Source organism: Anticarsia gemmatalis, chromosome 9, assembly GCF_050436995.1.
Source record: "Anticarsia gemmatalis isolate Benzon Research Colony breed Stoneville strain chromosome 9, ilAntGemm2 primary, whole genome shotgun sequence".
NCBI classification, from domain to species: Eukaryota; Metazoa; Arthropoda; class Insecta; order Lepidoptera; family Erebidae; genus Anticarsia; species Anticarsia gemmatalis.
Genome location: NC_134753.1, coordinates 1,174,951 through 1,188,585, shown reverse-complemented (window position 1 = coordinate 1,188,585; position 13,635 = coordinate 1,174,951). Strand labels below are relative to the sequence as shown.

The window sequence follows — 13,635 nt, the reverse complement described above, 5'->3', positions numbered from 1 at the left end:
CGTAGAAACTATTTTGACAGTAGATTCTAAATGTCAAACTTTCGATACTCAATCGTACCGACTGTACACAATTGTGCTACTGTATACCTTTCTTGCATTGGGTTGCGGGAGTTAAGCCTATAGCAATGAAAAGTTCAAGCCCTCTCCGAAAACAAAATATTAGCTGTTCTTTTGTTACTCACGCAACGTTCGGACTTGGTTCCATGTATATGTTGAGCTGGAACCTCGCTGAAACGTCTAGTGGGACTCCAAGTTTCTGGAAATGAAATTATACCAATATTTATGTATTTGAAATGCTATCTTTCATATCTCGTATGAGATTCTCAGGGAAGAAAGTACTAAGAAATCTTCTGTTATCATCTTTAAATATACAAAGTTAAATTGACAGAAAAATGTTACATTACCTACCAATTCAAGTTTAAATAGATTCATAATCTAATTGTTTGCCACTTACCGGCTCAACAGCGAAATAAAAGGAATGTTCTTCAGGGTTAGGCTCCATGCCTTCAACAGCCTCCCTGAGCTGAGGGTCTCCGTGCAGGAAGTGAGGGAGGGAGAGGAAGGCCGGGGAATTGAACCTGCACGCCGACACGTTCATCACTCCGCTCCACGCGCACTCGCCGTTGCAGAAACATGTGTTTGATGGAGATAATGTCGCTGGAAAGACAGACATCTTTTATAAAGTTGTTGAAGAACATTTAGCCTGGTTTACCTATTTCTGGATAAGTAACTGATAGCTTAACAGAAGGAATTTGTGACAGTTGTTTTGTTTACATCTGTCTGTCACTTCTTTTAGCAGATTAATTAGTTAACTTTGTTATAGTTAATCTGCTTATTAATTTTTTTATTCATCAGATGAACAAGTTTTCATCAGCTGTAAAACCTTCCCGAAAATTGAAGTTTTAGTGCTTCGAAGTTTTCTTTTAAATACCTACATCTATACTAATATTATAAAGCTGGAGAGTTTGTTTGTTTGAACGCGCTAATCTCGGGAACTACTGGTCCGATTTGAAAAATTCTTTCAGTGTTAGATAGCCCATTTATCGAGGAAGGCTATAGGCTATATATCTATACTAATATTATAAAGCTGAAGAGTTTGTTTGTTTGTTTGTTTGTTTGTTTGAACGCGCTAATCTCAAGAACTACTGGTCCGATTTGAGAAATTCTTTCAGTGTTAGATAGTCCATTTATCGAGGAAGGTTATAGGCTATATATCATCACGCTACTACTAATAGGAGCAGAGTACCAGTGAAAAATGTTTCAAAAACGGGGAAAATTTTGACCCATTCTCTCTTATGCGACGCAAGCGAAGTTGCGCGGGTCAGCTAGTCATATATATATATATATCACGCTACGACCAATAGGAGCAGAGTAACAGTGAAAAATGTTACAAAAACGGGGAAAATTTTGACCCATTCTCTCTTATGTGACGCAAGCGAAGTTGCGCAGGTCAGCTAGTTTTATATAAAAGCTAAAAAATTTCGTTTTCTATTGCTGCGTTGCTGCATTTTGCAGCTATATTTCCTGTAGGCACTTATCACTCATACGATTGTTGACTGTACGCTACTCATTTTTTCACGCGTGAATTTGAACACAAACAAGACAGTTAAAATACTAAACTACAACCCCAGATCCTCAATCCTTTATAAAATCGCCTATTAGCCTAACTTTCTATGCAGAGAAAATGCCATACAGTTTCAGTTCTCCTACATTTTGTCAATCAACACTCACAATTATCGAAGCTCCTCTGCGACACAGCGTACTTGTGGTACATCAGTCCGTCAATCTCCCCGCTGTCCACATAGTCCATGTTCACAGTCCGGCACAGGTCTGGCACGAACATCGTCAGCACGGAGTCTTCTGTCAGGTTGCGTGGCATGAACTCTCCAGCACTGCCTGATAGCTGAGTAAGGGAGATTTTATAAGAAAATGATGGTATGCTTTATATAACAAATTACTCCATATTTGTAACCTAACACAGGCGTTATTTGCTTGACAGGAGAATTCAAGCACATATTGTTGTTTGTTCATATGTATTGTAAGTTAAATATATCAATTTATGGTTAAAATAGATAAAGAAATGTATTATTATTACTCTTTCTATAGTTTTCGGTAGTTGTAGTTCGAGGACAAACATAAATAAAGATCAAACGGAGAACTTACTTTTTGAGTCGGTTAAGTTTTAAAAGGTTTTATACGCAAACACTACCTACTAAGCACGTAAAGAAACGACATATGGATTTTAAGCCCGTAACCTTATTGGTCCACTGTGAAAGTTTGAGTTTGATTACCACAGGGATAAAGTTTTGGTATTATGTAGGTAGCTACATCCAGAACAATAAAAAAATGTTTTAGAATTTCTTAAAAGGTATGTCTTATTTAGCTGTATACGCATCGAAGTTTCAACTGCTAATAAAATAGCACCAAAGCTCGGTAAACTTGTCTAAAGCTAATAAAGTAGAAGCATCCAGATTTCTAAAAGGTCATAGTTAATTTTTGGTCGATTAAAATACTTCTAATATTCTAATAGTTATATAACACCCATCATTCATAATAACTATGACGACTCTAGTTTATTAATTATTCCAAAATAATAATTTGACACGTAACCAAGTTTAAAGATTTGAAGGTCGCGCAAATTGATAATCATCTTAACTTTTAATTTACAATGTAAACGAAATTAGTTTGCTTACATTTTGTAGATTGTGACTAAAAAAAATATGTCTTATTATAATTCTATGTTTTGGATTATCATTTTGAACAGACAACTCCCGCACTAGTGGTGAAGCCTGTTTTGAACGGATTTCGTGCCGCGGAGCTCGAAAAATAATTATTTAGATAAAAAACAATAATTAATCTGAAGGGATTGCTAAATATAAAGATCAGTTTTATTACAACTAGTCAATAAATACCTTAGAGCATTCTCCTTCATAATAAGGCAGGTGGTCTTCATAGTTCCATCTCAGGATCTGTCCTGGTAAGGTACCAGCCAACTGTCCAGTGGAGACCTCCATGTAACCGTCTGTCTCTAACGAGTTGTTCCTCTGGAATAGAAAGAGTATTTACTTAGTATGAATCACTTATCTGCAAGCTAAGGCATGAGGCCAAAAGAAGTTATTGAAGTTTGGACCTAAAGTTTTGCTATAAACGTTAGCTCGTAAGTACACTGTCAATCGACTTTAGTACGAGTCTGGATTAGGCAGTTTACAAAGTAGCCATTCGCAAAGTTTTTAGAAGATTTGCACGTTATATCTAAGAATTAGAGGTATAATGTTTTTTAGTCTATGTGTCTACGAAACAAAGACTCTCCCAAGTTCGAAGAACAACTAACAGGTCTTAAAATTTTTATTTCTATGTTTATTTCAGTGTTAACAATCAACACCACTGACCAGATGATTAATAAGAGTAGAAAAACAGCCCGGCTTACCTCATAAAACCATCCAAATCTGTCAACCGGTGGTGCTCCTCCCGTAGTGCTAGGAGGTAGACTCTTGGCCAGGTCCAGCAGAGGATCCGCGTAACCTTCGAACAGTAGTTCTTTAGCCAGCTTGGAGACGGCGATCTTCTGGTTGAACATGGAAAGACCCATGGAGAGACCCTTCTGTTGAAGGAAGCCCCAGTACCGAGAGCGGTAGACTGCAGACTGGAAATAAGAAAAATTAGGTTAAATTTGGTAATTTGGGTACGTATTTTTTTAGACTGACTCCCGTGTGGCATGGGCGTACACTACCAACCAGGCCACAAAGTTGTCCGACTGCTGACCAAAAGGTTTCGGGTGCGATTTCCAGGTTGGACAAAGTGCATTTGTATTGTCTAATTCATATGACCTGAAGAAATTTGTATGAAAATCTGATCAGCGCCTCTGAAGGGCGTCGTGGAAAGTTTTTTGGGCAGTACATTCTAAATGTCACAATGTCGATAGCTACACGGTTGTCGGTAGTCGATAGTGGTAGAGAATCGAGGTACAGCTCTCCATTACATTGGACTAACATCTTAAACAGCAAAACGCGTCTGTATTTCAGAAACCCCTGCTTTCACCTCTAGTTATAAGAGGCACGTTATTATGTGAGTATAAATTAACAAACCTCTAATATCATGTTATTCTTTATCAAAATAAACAAAATAACATAATTATTTCGCAGAATGAACACAAGTAAGTTGATACGGTATAAAATGCTTGTTAAAACTCCCAAAGCCAGGGTGTAGCCGGATTAAATGCGGGCAAGTTTTAATGATCTAAACATTTGGTGTTACGAGAGAACAGGGATAAACGTACCATCTCAAATGGCTATAGTAAAAGATTTTAGAGGGAAATGAAGTTAATTTATTTTTACGATTTGAATAAAGCTGATTTGGTGAAATTTTCAGCAGAAATGTTACTACCAAAGCAGTTAAAGCTTAGGAAATGATGAAGTAATCTGCGATTTTGGGTGTCTTATAAATAATTTAGTCCTTCAAACTCATTAATTTTACTTTAGAGATTATGAAGGTGTTAAACGAATATCTTAGTTATTGTAGCTTAAGTTACCGATGCAAACAATAAAAAGAGATTACTTTTACTATCGCGACTTCTTTTGTGAAAATGTTTTTAAGAACACACAAACTCAAAGCGACTTATTGGACAAATAAGTGGCCTAACCACACCGTCACATAGAATAAATGTAAGACAGAAAGGCGCTCAACATTGTTTTAAAAGGAGATTATTTTAACTGCAAACAATCCTTTTTAAAATTTGTCTTTTGACTTCACTTAACGATACTCCAGCCAATTTGCAAATTACTTACTATCAATTAAAAATATAGAGCACCTGAAATAACTGAAACAGAAAAGTATACTCACAGCAGCAATAACGTTCAAAGTAGTGATATTATCCTGTAGTGTTCCATTGGAGTTCTGTTCATCAAAGAACCAGCTCCGCTGCGTCTTGTAAGCCACGGTACCGTTGTGTTCATGCCACGTCACATTCACGTGCTTGCGCTTCTCACGGAAACGGTAGGGACCTGAAAAGATAGATGGAGTTTAAAAAACGGAGAATAGTTTTAATATGGCATCCGTATTTGCTGTTTAACTTATTACAATATACTACTTAAAACAGAAATGTAATTATTTAAACACGATTTATTGAAAACCTAAGTCTCTGTTTCTTTTTTTCATGTCTCATGTGAATATTGTTTACGTAATTTGACAAAGTCGTTGATGTGGTTTCGGGGTATATCTGTATTGCTTTTGTGCAAATTAGCGTAGTAGTGACTTTGATTAAGTATATTATCGAAGGTGTTGGACAAATATTGGTGCCGCATTAAGGTTCAGATTAAAGCAGAATAAAGTCTGCATATTTGAACTTTAAGGAGATGATATGGTTTTCTAGTAAGGCCTTACTGTAATGATCTTAGATTAAGATTTTACACCTTTTAATACTTTTTAAGTAGAAGAAAATCTCCGCCGCTGTACTGACACTTAACTACTTACATAAATGTGGGTACACTTTTTTATCCGGAAACTAAAATATAACCTCCAAATCCAGTATTTGCACTTAGTTTATATTAACAAGCTGTCAGTTATCTATCTTTGAAACATCGATCTAATTTATAAAATATGCATTTTTAAAATTATGCAAAAAAACGCTGTGATAGAAGGTAGACCAGGTGACTTAACCAAGGTTCTGGTAAAAAATTACAAGTTTTATTAATTGTCTATAATTCTAATTAGGAAACCGACACAAAACACTGAAATATAAAAGCAAATATAGTTTGTGTAGCTGCACGATTATGAAATCACGAAGAAAAAAAAAGTAAAACTACCCTCATTTACGATGTTTTTTTACATGAACTGTCAGTCTAATAAAATGATAAAGTGCTACTTTAATTGGGCTTTTATAGATATTATCTATAAAAGCCATATTAAAGTAGCACTTTAATCATGCACGTTAGGCATTATTATCTACATTAGGCAAAATTATAGTATAAGTACAATTGGAGTAAAAACCGCGAACCGTTTAAATAGCTAATTATTAATTAAAAAAATGCAAAAAACGAACTTGTTAACACTACCCACACTCATTAAATACACATAATAATATAATAACATAGGCGTAAATAATAAGTAGTTATGATAAACAACGTCTAGTTTTTATGTACTACCGTCATTTGTCAGGTGTTGTCTAGGACCAGATACGAACCTTGCTCTAATCTAGGTTCATGAGAGTTCATATTTTAATTAATTAGGAAACGCCTTCATGTTTATGTCCCGTAAAAAAACAATAGACTGCAAGCGTAGTTCAATAGTACTAGTACGCTAAAAAGAGTTTTTTTTGGCTTACTTTATTTCGAATGTTGTCGTGCTTACGTGCTTATATGTGTTTCACCCTCAGTTTCTGAGGTACATTTAGCGGATTTATTCAATAGCGTTAAAACTGATATAAAAAAACGCTCGCGGCGAATTTATCTATGTAACACGCAATAGACGGTTTGGCGTTCGACCGATTCGGCGTAGAAAGAAGGAAAGCCTAAAAAAAATGCAGCTTCTGTATGTGTCCTCTCGTTGGAAATGATCTATCAAATACTCTTAAAAAAAATTAACCCATTCATGTCCCGCTGCTTGGCAAGGGACTCCTCCCATGATAAGAGAAGGGTTAGGAGTTAAGACCACCACGCTGGCCAATTGCGAGTTAGGGACTTCGGTTGCGACCTATCACCCTGGCAATTTTTTTAGTAGCCGTGACAAAAACGCTGACAGCATTACTTTCGCTTATATGCATATTTAATAACCATAAACATTAAAAACCTTTGTTTTTCTGTCTGAACTGAACCAGCTTAGATTAGTTTTGACAAAGTTATAGACCATTCATTAAAAGGAAAAATCATAGGCTTATAGAAGGAGCCATTAAAAGCTTGTATCTATTCTTATTAGTATGTATTTCTACTAAAATTATGGTGCCAAAGTCCCTTTCAAAACACGCATAATTTGACATTTTGCGTACAGGTACCCGATGATGTAATTTTTGATAGTGTATGACCTTGAATATATGCGTGTTTGATAACCAAATACTAGAAACAAACAGCTACACACAATAGGTACACTATAAGCTATTTGACATTGTGTTTTTTTATTTGTTTACTAACGCCTAGCGCCTACGAAGGGGCCCCATTTGGACATAATATTTTGATTTCCGTACAGGTTTTTAACTACTTATAAAGCCGTGGTTATTGTTTTGTTTACATTTCGCCGGCGTATTAGTTTATCTGTGATAGTACAACAGACGGACAGACTTCCCTACGGTTTTATCAGGACTATACTGTTCTTACGAATATTATAATTGACTACATTTCTAGGGGTAAAGGTTCTCCAAGTTTTGCAGGCATTATTCTTGCTGTGTATGAAATCTCATCAGTATATGTTTAAACATCCTTACATTCAGTTAAATCTATACTAATATTATAAAGCTGAAGAGTTTGTTTGTTTGATTGTTTGTATGTTTGTTTGTTTGTTTGAACGCGCTAATCTCGGGAACTACTGGTCCGATTTGAAAAATTCTTTCAGTGTTAGATAGCCCATTTATCGAGGAAGGCTATAGGCTATATATCATCACGCTACGGCCAATAGGAGCAGAGCACAAGTAAAAAATGTTACAAAAACGGGGAAAATTTTCATTCTCTTTATGTGACGCAAGCGAAGTTGCGCGGGTCAGCTAGTATCCAATATAAGTAGAGTTAGAATCGAACAATAAAGCCCATAGCCCTCTTGTACCTATTATAAAAAAAGGCTTTTAACTACAGGAAATAGGAAAATTACGGAAACTTTTTCCCGCTGATAAAGTAGGAAATGAAAACTAATTTTACAAAAGAGGTGACGTTTTTACCGCGCTTTAGCCGCTTATCTCACAAAAAAACTTCATCATCTTTGATCAAAACACAGACTCAGAAACTACTTTGTCTTTAATTAACACAGGAGAAAAAAAAATGGGTTAAAATAACCCATCCATTTTTTTTCTCCGATGGACTCAAGGAATAGTCGAAAGATTTTCGGGCAGGACTAAAACCTGTCATTACGAATTACTAAGGATAATAAATAAATATATAAAGGCATTAGAGTAGGAGAAACGCCATCGTATTGGGATTCGTCTGTCATTTTGACGTGGGTAATAGGGCGAAGAGACCAGGGCTTGTTAAGTCACAAGATAGTCCATAATATCATTATCACTCGTTAACTAAATCACTAATTAATGTCCAACATTCAGAATTATAAAGGATAGTAATGATCTAACTCGATTAACATTCCACCACAACACGTGGGTGCGTGCGCCACCATGACAACCCAATTCTCTAATAATGGCCGCCTCCCCAGCGCTCGGTGTTATGTCTTATGTCAACGGTCACTAGCCAGCATTTAAAACCAACAAAAAGGTTGACGCGCCTACACGGCCAACCCTGACTGTAGCACGTCCTCGTGCGATTAGTAGTCTCGTACAGAATCATCTGAAAGATTACACGTATTAGTTTCAGTACGTTCACGTATATTGTGAGCTCGTCCATGCCTGACACAAAGCCAATTTGATAACTCAATTCGGGGTGCAATATTCTCACGACTACAATACGCATCACTGAGACATGGACCAGACGCATTAAGACCCGGGTGCACGTGACCTTTCCGACCTTTGGACAATCGTATAGACATAGCATGGGCCGGGCGCATAGAGCCCCTTCAACCAGCCAACTACAGTAACAAGGCGTGGACCGGGCGCATAGAGCCCTTTCAACCAGCCAACTACAGTTACAAGACGTGGACCGGGCGCATAGAGCCCTTTCAACCAGCCAACTACAGTAACAAGGCGTGGACCGGGCGCATAGAGCCCTTTCAACCAGCCAACTACAGTTACAAGACGTGGACCGGGCGCATAGAGCCCTTTCAACCAGCCAACTACAGTAACAAGGCGTGGACCGGGCGCATAGAGCCCTTTCAACCAGCCAACTACAGTTACAAGACGTGGACCGGGCGCATAGAGCCCTTTCAACCAGCCAACTACAGTAACAAGGCGTGGACCGGGCGCATAGAGCCCTTTCGACCAGCCGACCACAGATACAAGGCGTGGACCGGGCGTACAGAGCCCTTTCGACCAGCCGACCACAGATACAAGGCGTAGACCGGGCGCATAGGGCCCCTTCGACCAGCCGACCACAGATACAAGGCGTGGACCGGGCGCATAGGGCCCCTACCGACCAGCCGATCACAATACACAACTTCATGGCGTGGACCGGGCGTACAGAGCCCCTTCGACCAGCCGATCACAATACACAACTTCATGGCGTGGACCGGGCGCATAGGGCCCCTACCGACCAGCCGATCACAATACACAACTTCATGGCGTGGACCGGGCGTACAGAGCCCCTTCGACCAGCCGATCACAATACACAACTTCATGGCGTGGACCGGGCGTACACAGCCCTTACCGACCAGCCGATCACAATACACAACTTCATGGCGTGGACCGGGCGTACACAGCCCTTACCGACCAGCCGATCACAATATACAACTTCATGGCGTGGACCGGGCGTACAGAGCCCCTTACCGACCAGCCGATCTTAGCCATGGACCGGGCGCACTAGGCCCATGTCGACCATTTATCCGGGCGTGATTTAGGCGTCCGAGGCCTTACCAACCAGCCATTACAATAACATAGATGTAACTTAGGCGTATGAAACCTTTACAATCGGTCTTTCTGTTCATCAACTCTAGGAAAGTGGATAGTGTTCGGGACGAGCATTGGCATTAAACTCCCTATAATCTACACACGTCCTTTCCAAACCACCCTTCTTCTTGTCTAACAGGATGGGGCTGACAAACCGCGATGAGCTCTCACGAATGACATCTGCATCTAGAAGAGACTGTACATTTTTTTCGTTTACTATAATATCCTTGTCAGCAGGCGATACCCTTAAAGGACGACGTTGTACCACCTCATGTGGGTCTATTAAATCAACCTTTAAAGTGCCTGTCGAAACGCGACGAGTTGGAATACTTACTGTAAATAAAGGAGGCGTTATATTTTTTTAAGTATTCTAATTAGTGCAAATCAGTCGTCACTTATAAATAACGTTAGTTTCAATAGTGTTAAAATCAACCTTGTTTGCATTTTGCACATGTTTACTTCTTTGCGTACAAAGAAAACTTAGACTGCCACTATTAATTTCAACATGGATTCCTTTTTCGAGTACGTCTCTTCCTATAATAATTGCATCTGAAATCACATTATCAGAAACGACATGAAGCAGTATAGATAGAGAGATTTCCTGTATTGTAACAGAGCTAATGATTTGCGATAAACACTTAACATCTTTCCCGCCAATCTCCGTTAAATAAACTATCTCGTTGCGTTTAGTGCCGGGTAATTTCTCAGTAAAACTACTTTTTACCAGAGAACAAACCGAGCCACTGTCGAAAAGAAAAGAAATGATCTCACCAGATGATGTCGACAGTGTACCTCTACTCGCCCGTCGTTCGCAAGTCAGGACTTCCTAGGACGCCGGAGCGCTGCTGCTTGTAGATTTCTGGCTTCCCGTACGCATAACACGTCCCTTCTGCTTCAGCTGGTTTTGACTGCATGGTGCCCCGGCGTTTGCGATACTCCTCCATTTTTTACCACGTTTTCCACAAAAGTGACAGGTATCAATGAATCGTGAGTCACTTAAACGAGGTTGCTTCGCATCTATCTCCTTTTGTGGTCCTTATGTCGTCTTTTGATAGAAATACCGTAGAACATTCTGCACAGTTGAGCTCTTGAAGACACAAGATAAGAATTCAATCTCTTGGTATCAAGGGGTACAATTATAACACCAGACACAGACACAGATTAGGTCCCCATCATCGTTTACATGGTGCACAATTCGTTTGTAGGTCTCGGCATTCGATTCTTCAACAAGCTTCTCAAGCACATCATGGATTTACCCCTTCAATATCCGAATCAGTTACGTCTGCATCAAACTTGACAAGATGTGGCGGCGAGCTAGTTGATGCATACTGTGTAGTCGCCAACAAGCGAGATGAAAGCACCTCCATGTTTGTCAGAATGTTTTTATTCTCCTCGCTTATGTTAGATTGGCCAGCGGTCGCGCCGCTGATCTCCTCTAGATTAGGCCCTCAACATCCCACTTCTGATAAAGGCATTAGAGTAGGAGAAACGCCATCGTATTGGGATTCGTCTGTCATTTTGACGTGGGTAATAGGGCGAAGAGACCAGGGCTTGTTAAGTCACAAGATAGTCCATAATATCATTATCACTCGTTAACTAAATCACTAATTAATGTCCAACATTCAGAATTATAAAGGATAGTAATGATCTAACTCGATTAACATTCCACCACAACACGTGGGTGCGTGCGCCACCATGACAACCCAATTCTCTAATAATGGCCGCCTCCCCAGCGCTCGGTGTTATGTCTTATGTCAACGGTCACTAGCCAGCATTTAAAACCAACAAAAAGGTTGACGCGCCTACATATAAGTATCGTTCTTACCTAACTGCTGCAGAACCGGTTTCTCATCAGGAAACTCTTCAGAATTAGTCCAGTTGAAGAAGTAGATATCAAAGTTGAGGGGAACTGTTGGCTCCACCCAGTCCCGGTATGACCTCGAGGTCGGAGTCAGGGCTAGTTGCTGGAACAAAACTTTACTTATTAGGACTTGTACCCTCAAAACAGATGATCGAAATTAAGAAATTGATAAGATTCCGTCGCAATAATATTAGTCCGACAAATTAATAGAGAGCCTTGACATGCAAGGTTTATCAAAAGGATAGTTTATAATTTTGTTTTTTCTAAAATAAAGTAGCTGTATCAAACAGACACCACCAGTTTGTTGCATAAGCCTGGGTCACTGATATCCTAAATTCTCATTTTTATATTTGCCTGCAATTCAAAGTTCTCTACAAAATTGATATTTTTATTACAAAGTTTCAAAAACTGAAGCACGCAAGTCTTATCTGAGCAGTACATTTTCTTAAACAAAATACTCCGGGAAACTGTAATTGGCAGGCAAACATCGCACCAATAGCTTTCGTGCGAAGAATTAATTTGCTCTAAATTGGTAACACAAGTAAGCCATTTGTGAACTCTCACTGCTAAGTAACTTGATTAGGATCTAAACCTTTTCTTATCCTATGCCAATTAGCCTATAATGGCTGACTTCTTATTAAGCCTTCTTCAACCTATTTTGCTCGCAATAATGAGGTCTGTTAAATACATAATTGGTTTCCATTCTTGCATTGGCTAATAGTGACTGGGGTTTTCTAGTTTCAGTTGGAAATTTCTCGATTATCACGTAAAGCGGTGTTAACTGGGTGGTCTAAGCTTGTGTCTCCCACGAAATTGCCTGACAATTCAATCCCGAGTGTGTTTTCGAAGTTTTGTAGTATTATTTCTGAGCCTGGTTGTCAATTTATCTATATAAGTATATATTTAGAAGTATTTAAGTATGTTTATCAGTTATTTGGTTACCATAGTACAAGCTCTGCTTAGTTTGGAATCAGATGACAGTGTGTGAGTTGTCCAATGATTTTTTTTTTTAATTTGTGTGAAAAAAAAATACTTATCTTTGTTCTAACCGTAAAAAAAACCATGAAACCATGTTTGCCTAAAAGTTTTTTTGTTATGTAATTTTATGATAAATTACTTTATAATCTAGGAAGTATGGTAGCAGTATTTCACACGTTAACAATTTTTTTTCAAGTATTTATCATAAAATAAGCAGTGATAGCCGAGTGGTATAAGTTGACACCTGCCACGCCAGTGGTCGCAGGTTCGAACCCGAGGCAACACACCAATGACTTTTCGAAGTTATGTGTGTATTAGAAATAATTATCACATGCTCCAACGGTGAAGGAAAACATCGTGAGGAAACCTTGCATGCCTAAAAATTTGTTTAAAACATTTATTGAGGGCATGCAAAGTCCCCAACCCGCACTTGGCCAGCGTGGTGGACTCAAGGCCTAACCCCTCCCCCATTACGGGAGGAGACCCTTGCCCAGCAGTGGGACATTAATGGGTTAAATTTATTATTTATCATAAACAAAGGTCAAGTTCATGAATAAATATCACAAGGTCATTAACCTCTTGAATGTAAGTCATTATTTCAAACGTTTTATGAGGGGCTGTAAAATATAATTAAGACAGAACGAAGTCTAGAATCAGGTTTAGAATGGAAATATACTGAAAACTGGCTGATTGACTTTTGATTATAATTATTTAATCAATTTTAACTTTAAACCTAACTAGGAATAACTGCCATTATCGACAACGGAGAAGCGATAGGCAATTTGTATGGACTATTTTTTTCTAATCATTTAAAATGTCAACCGCTTTGCTAGTTAATTTCGAGACGATTCTTGTGTTAAGTTAAAAACAACCTCCTTCAGCTATAATTGGTACAATAAATTCTTAATAACTGTTTTATTACAAGTGCAAATAAAACTATTTTGAAAACAAGTTTTTGTTTATATTGATACAGTCAGTATCACAATTCACATTTACATTAAACTGATATATTTGAATCCTTTACTGCCTAAATGCTGGTCAAGGATTTCTAATTGCAATGAGTCATGGGTTATGCCCTAATCCACAAAGCTTGTCCCTTGAACATTTATTA

General features: G+C 38.5%; 1 protein-coding gene across 2 annotated transcripts in view; it reads right to left on the bottom strand.

Moving 5' to 3' along the window:
* The window catches only part of LOC142975465 (protein peste-like), an 81,742-nt gene that overhangs the window by 4,855 nt on the left and 63,252 nt on the right, over positions 1 to 13,635 (bottom strand). For both annotated transcript variants that reach the window (XM_076118314.1, XM_076118316.1), the window contains exons 4-10: positions 11,511 to 11,649; positions 4,840 to 5,000; positions 3,428 to 3,643; positions 2,913 to 3,044; positions 1,732 to 1,903; positions 455 to 657; positions 183 to 256 (exon numbers count right to left, since the gene is read on the bottom strand). In XM_076118314.1, the coding sequence (XP_075974429.1) occupies positions 183 to 256; positions 455 to 657; positions 1,732 to 1,903; positions 2,913 to 3,044; positions 3,428 to 3,643; positions 4,840 to 5,000; positions 11,511 to 11,649 (1,097 nt within the window). The remainder of the gene's footprint in view (positions 1 to 182; positions 257 to 454; positions 658 to 1,731; positions 1,904 to 2,912; positions 3,045 to 3,427; positions 3,644 to 4,839; positions 5,001 to 11,510; positions 11,650 to 13,635) is intronic.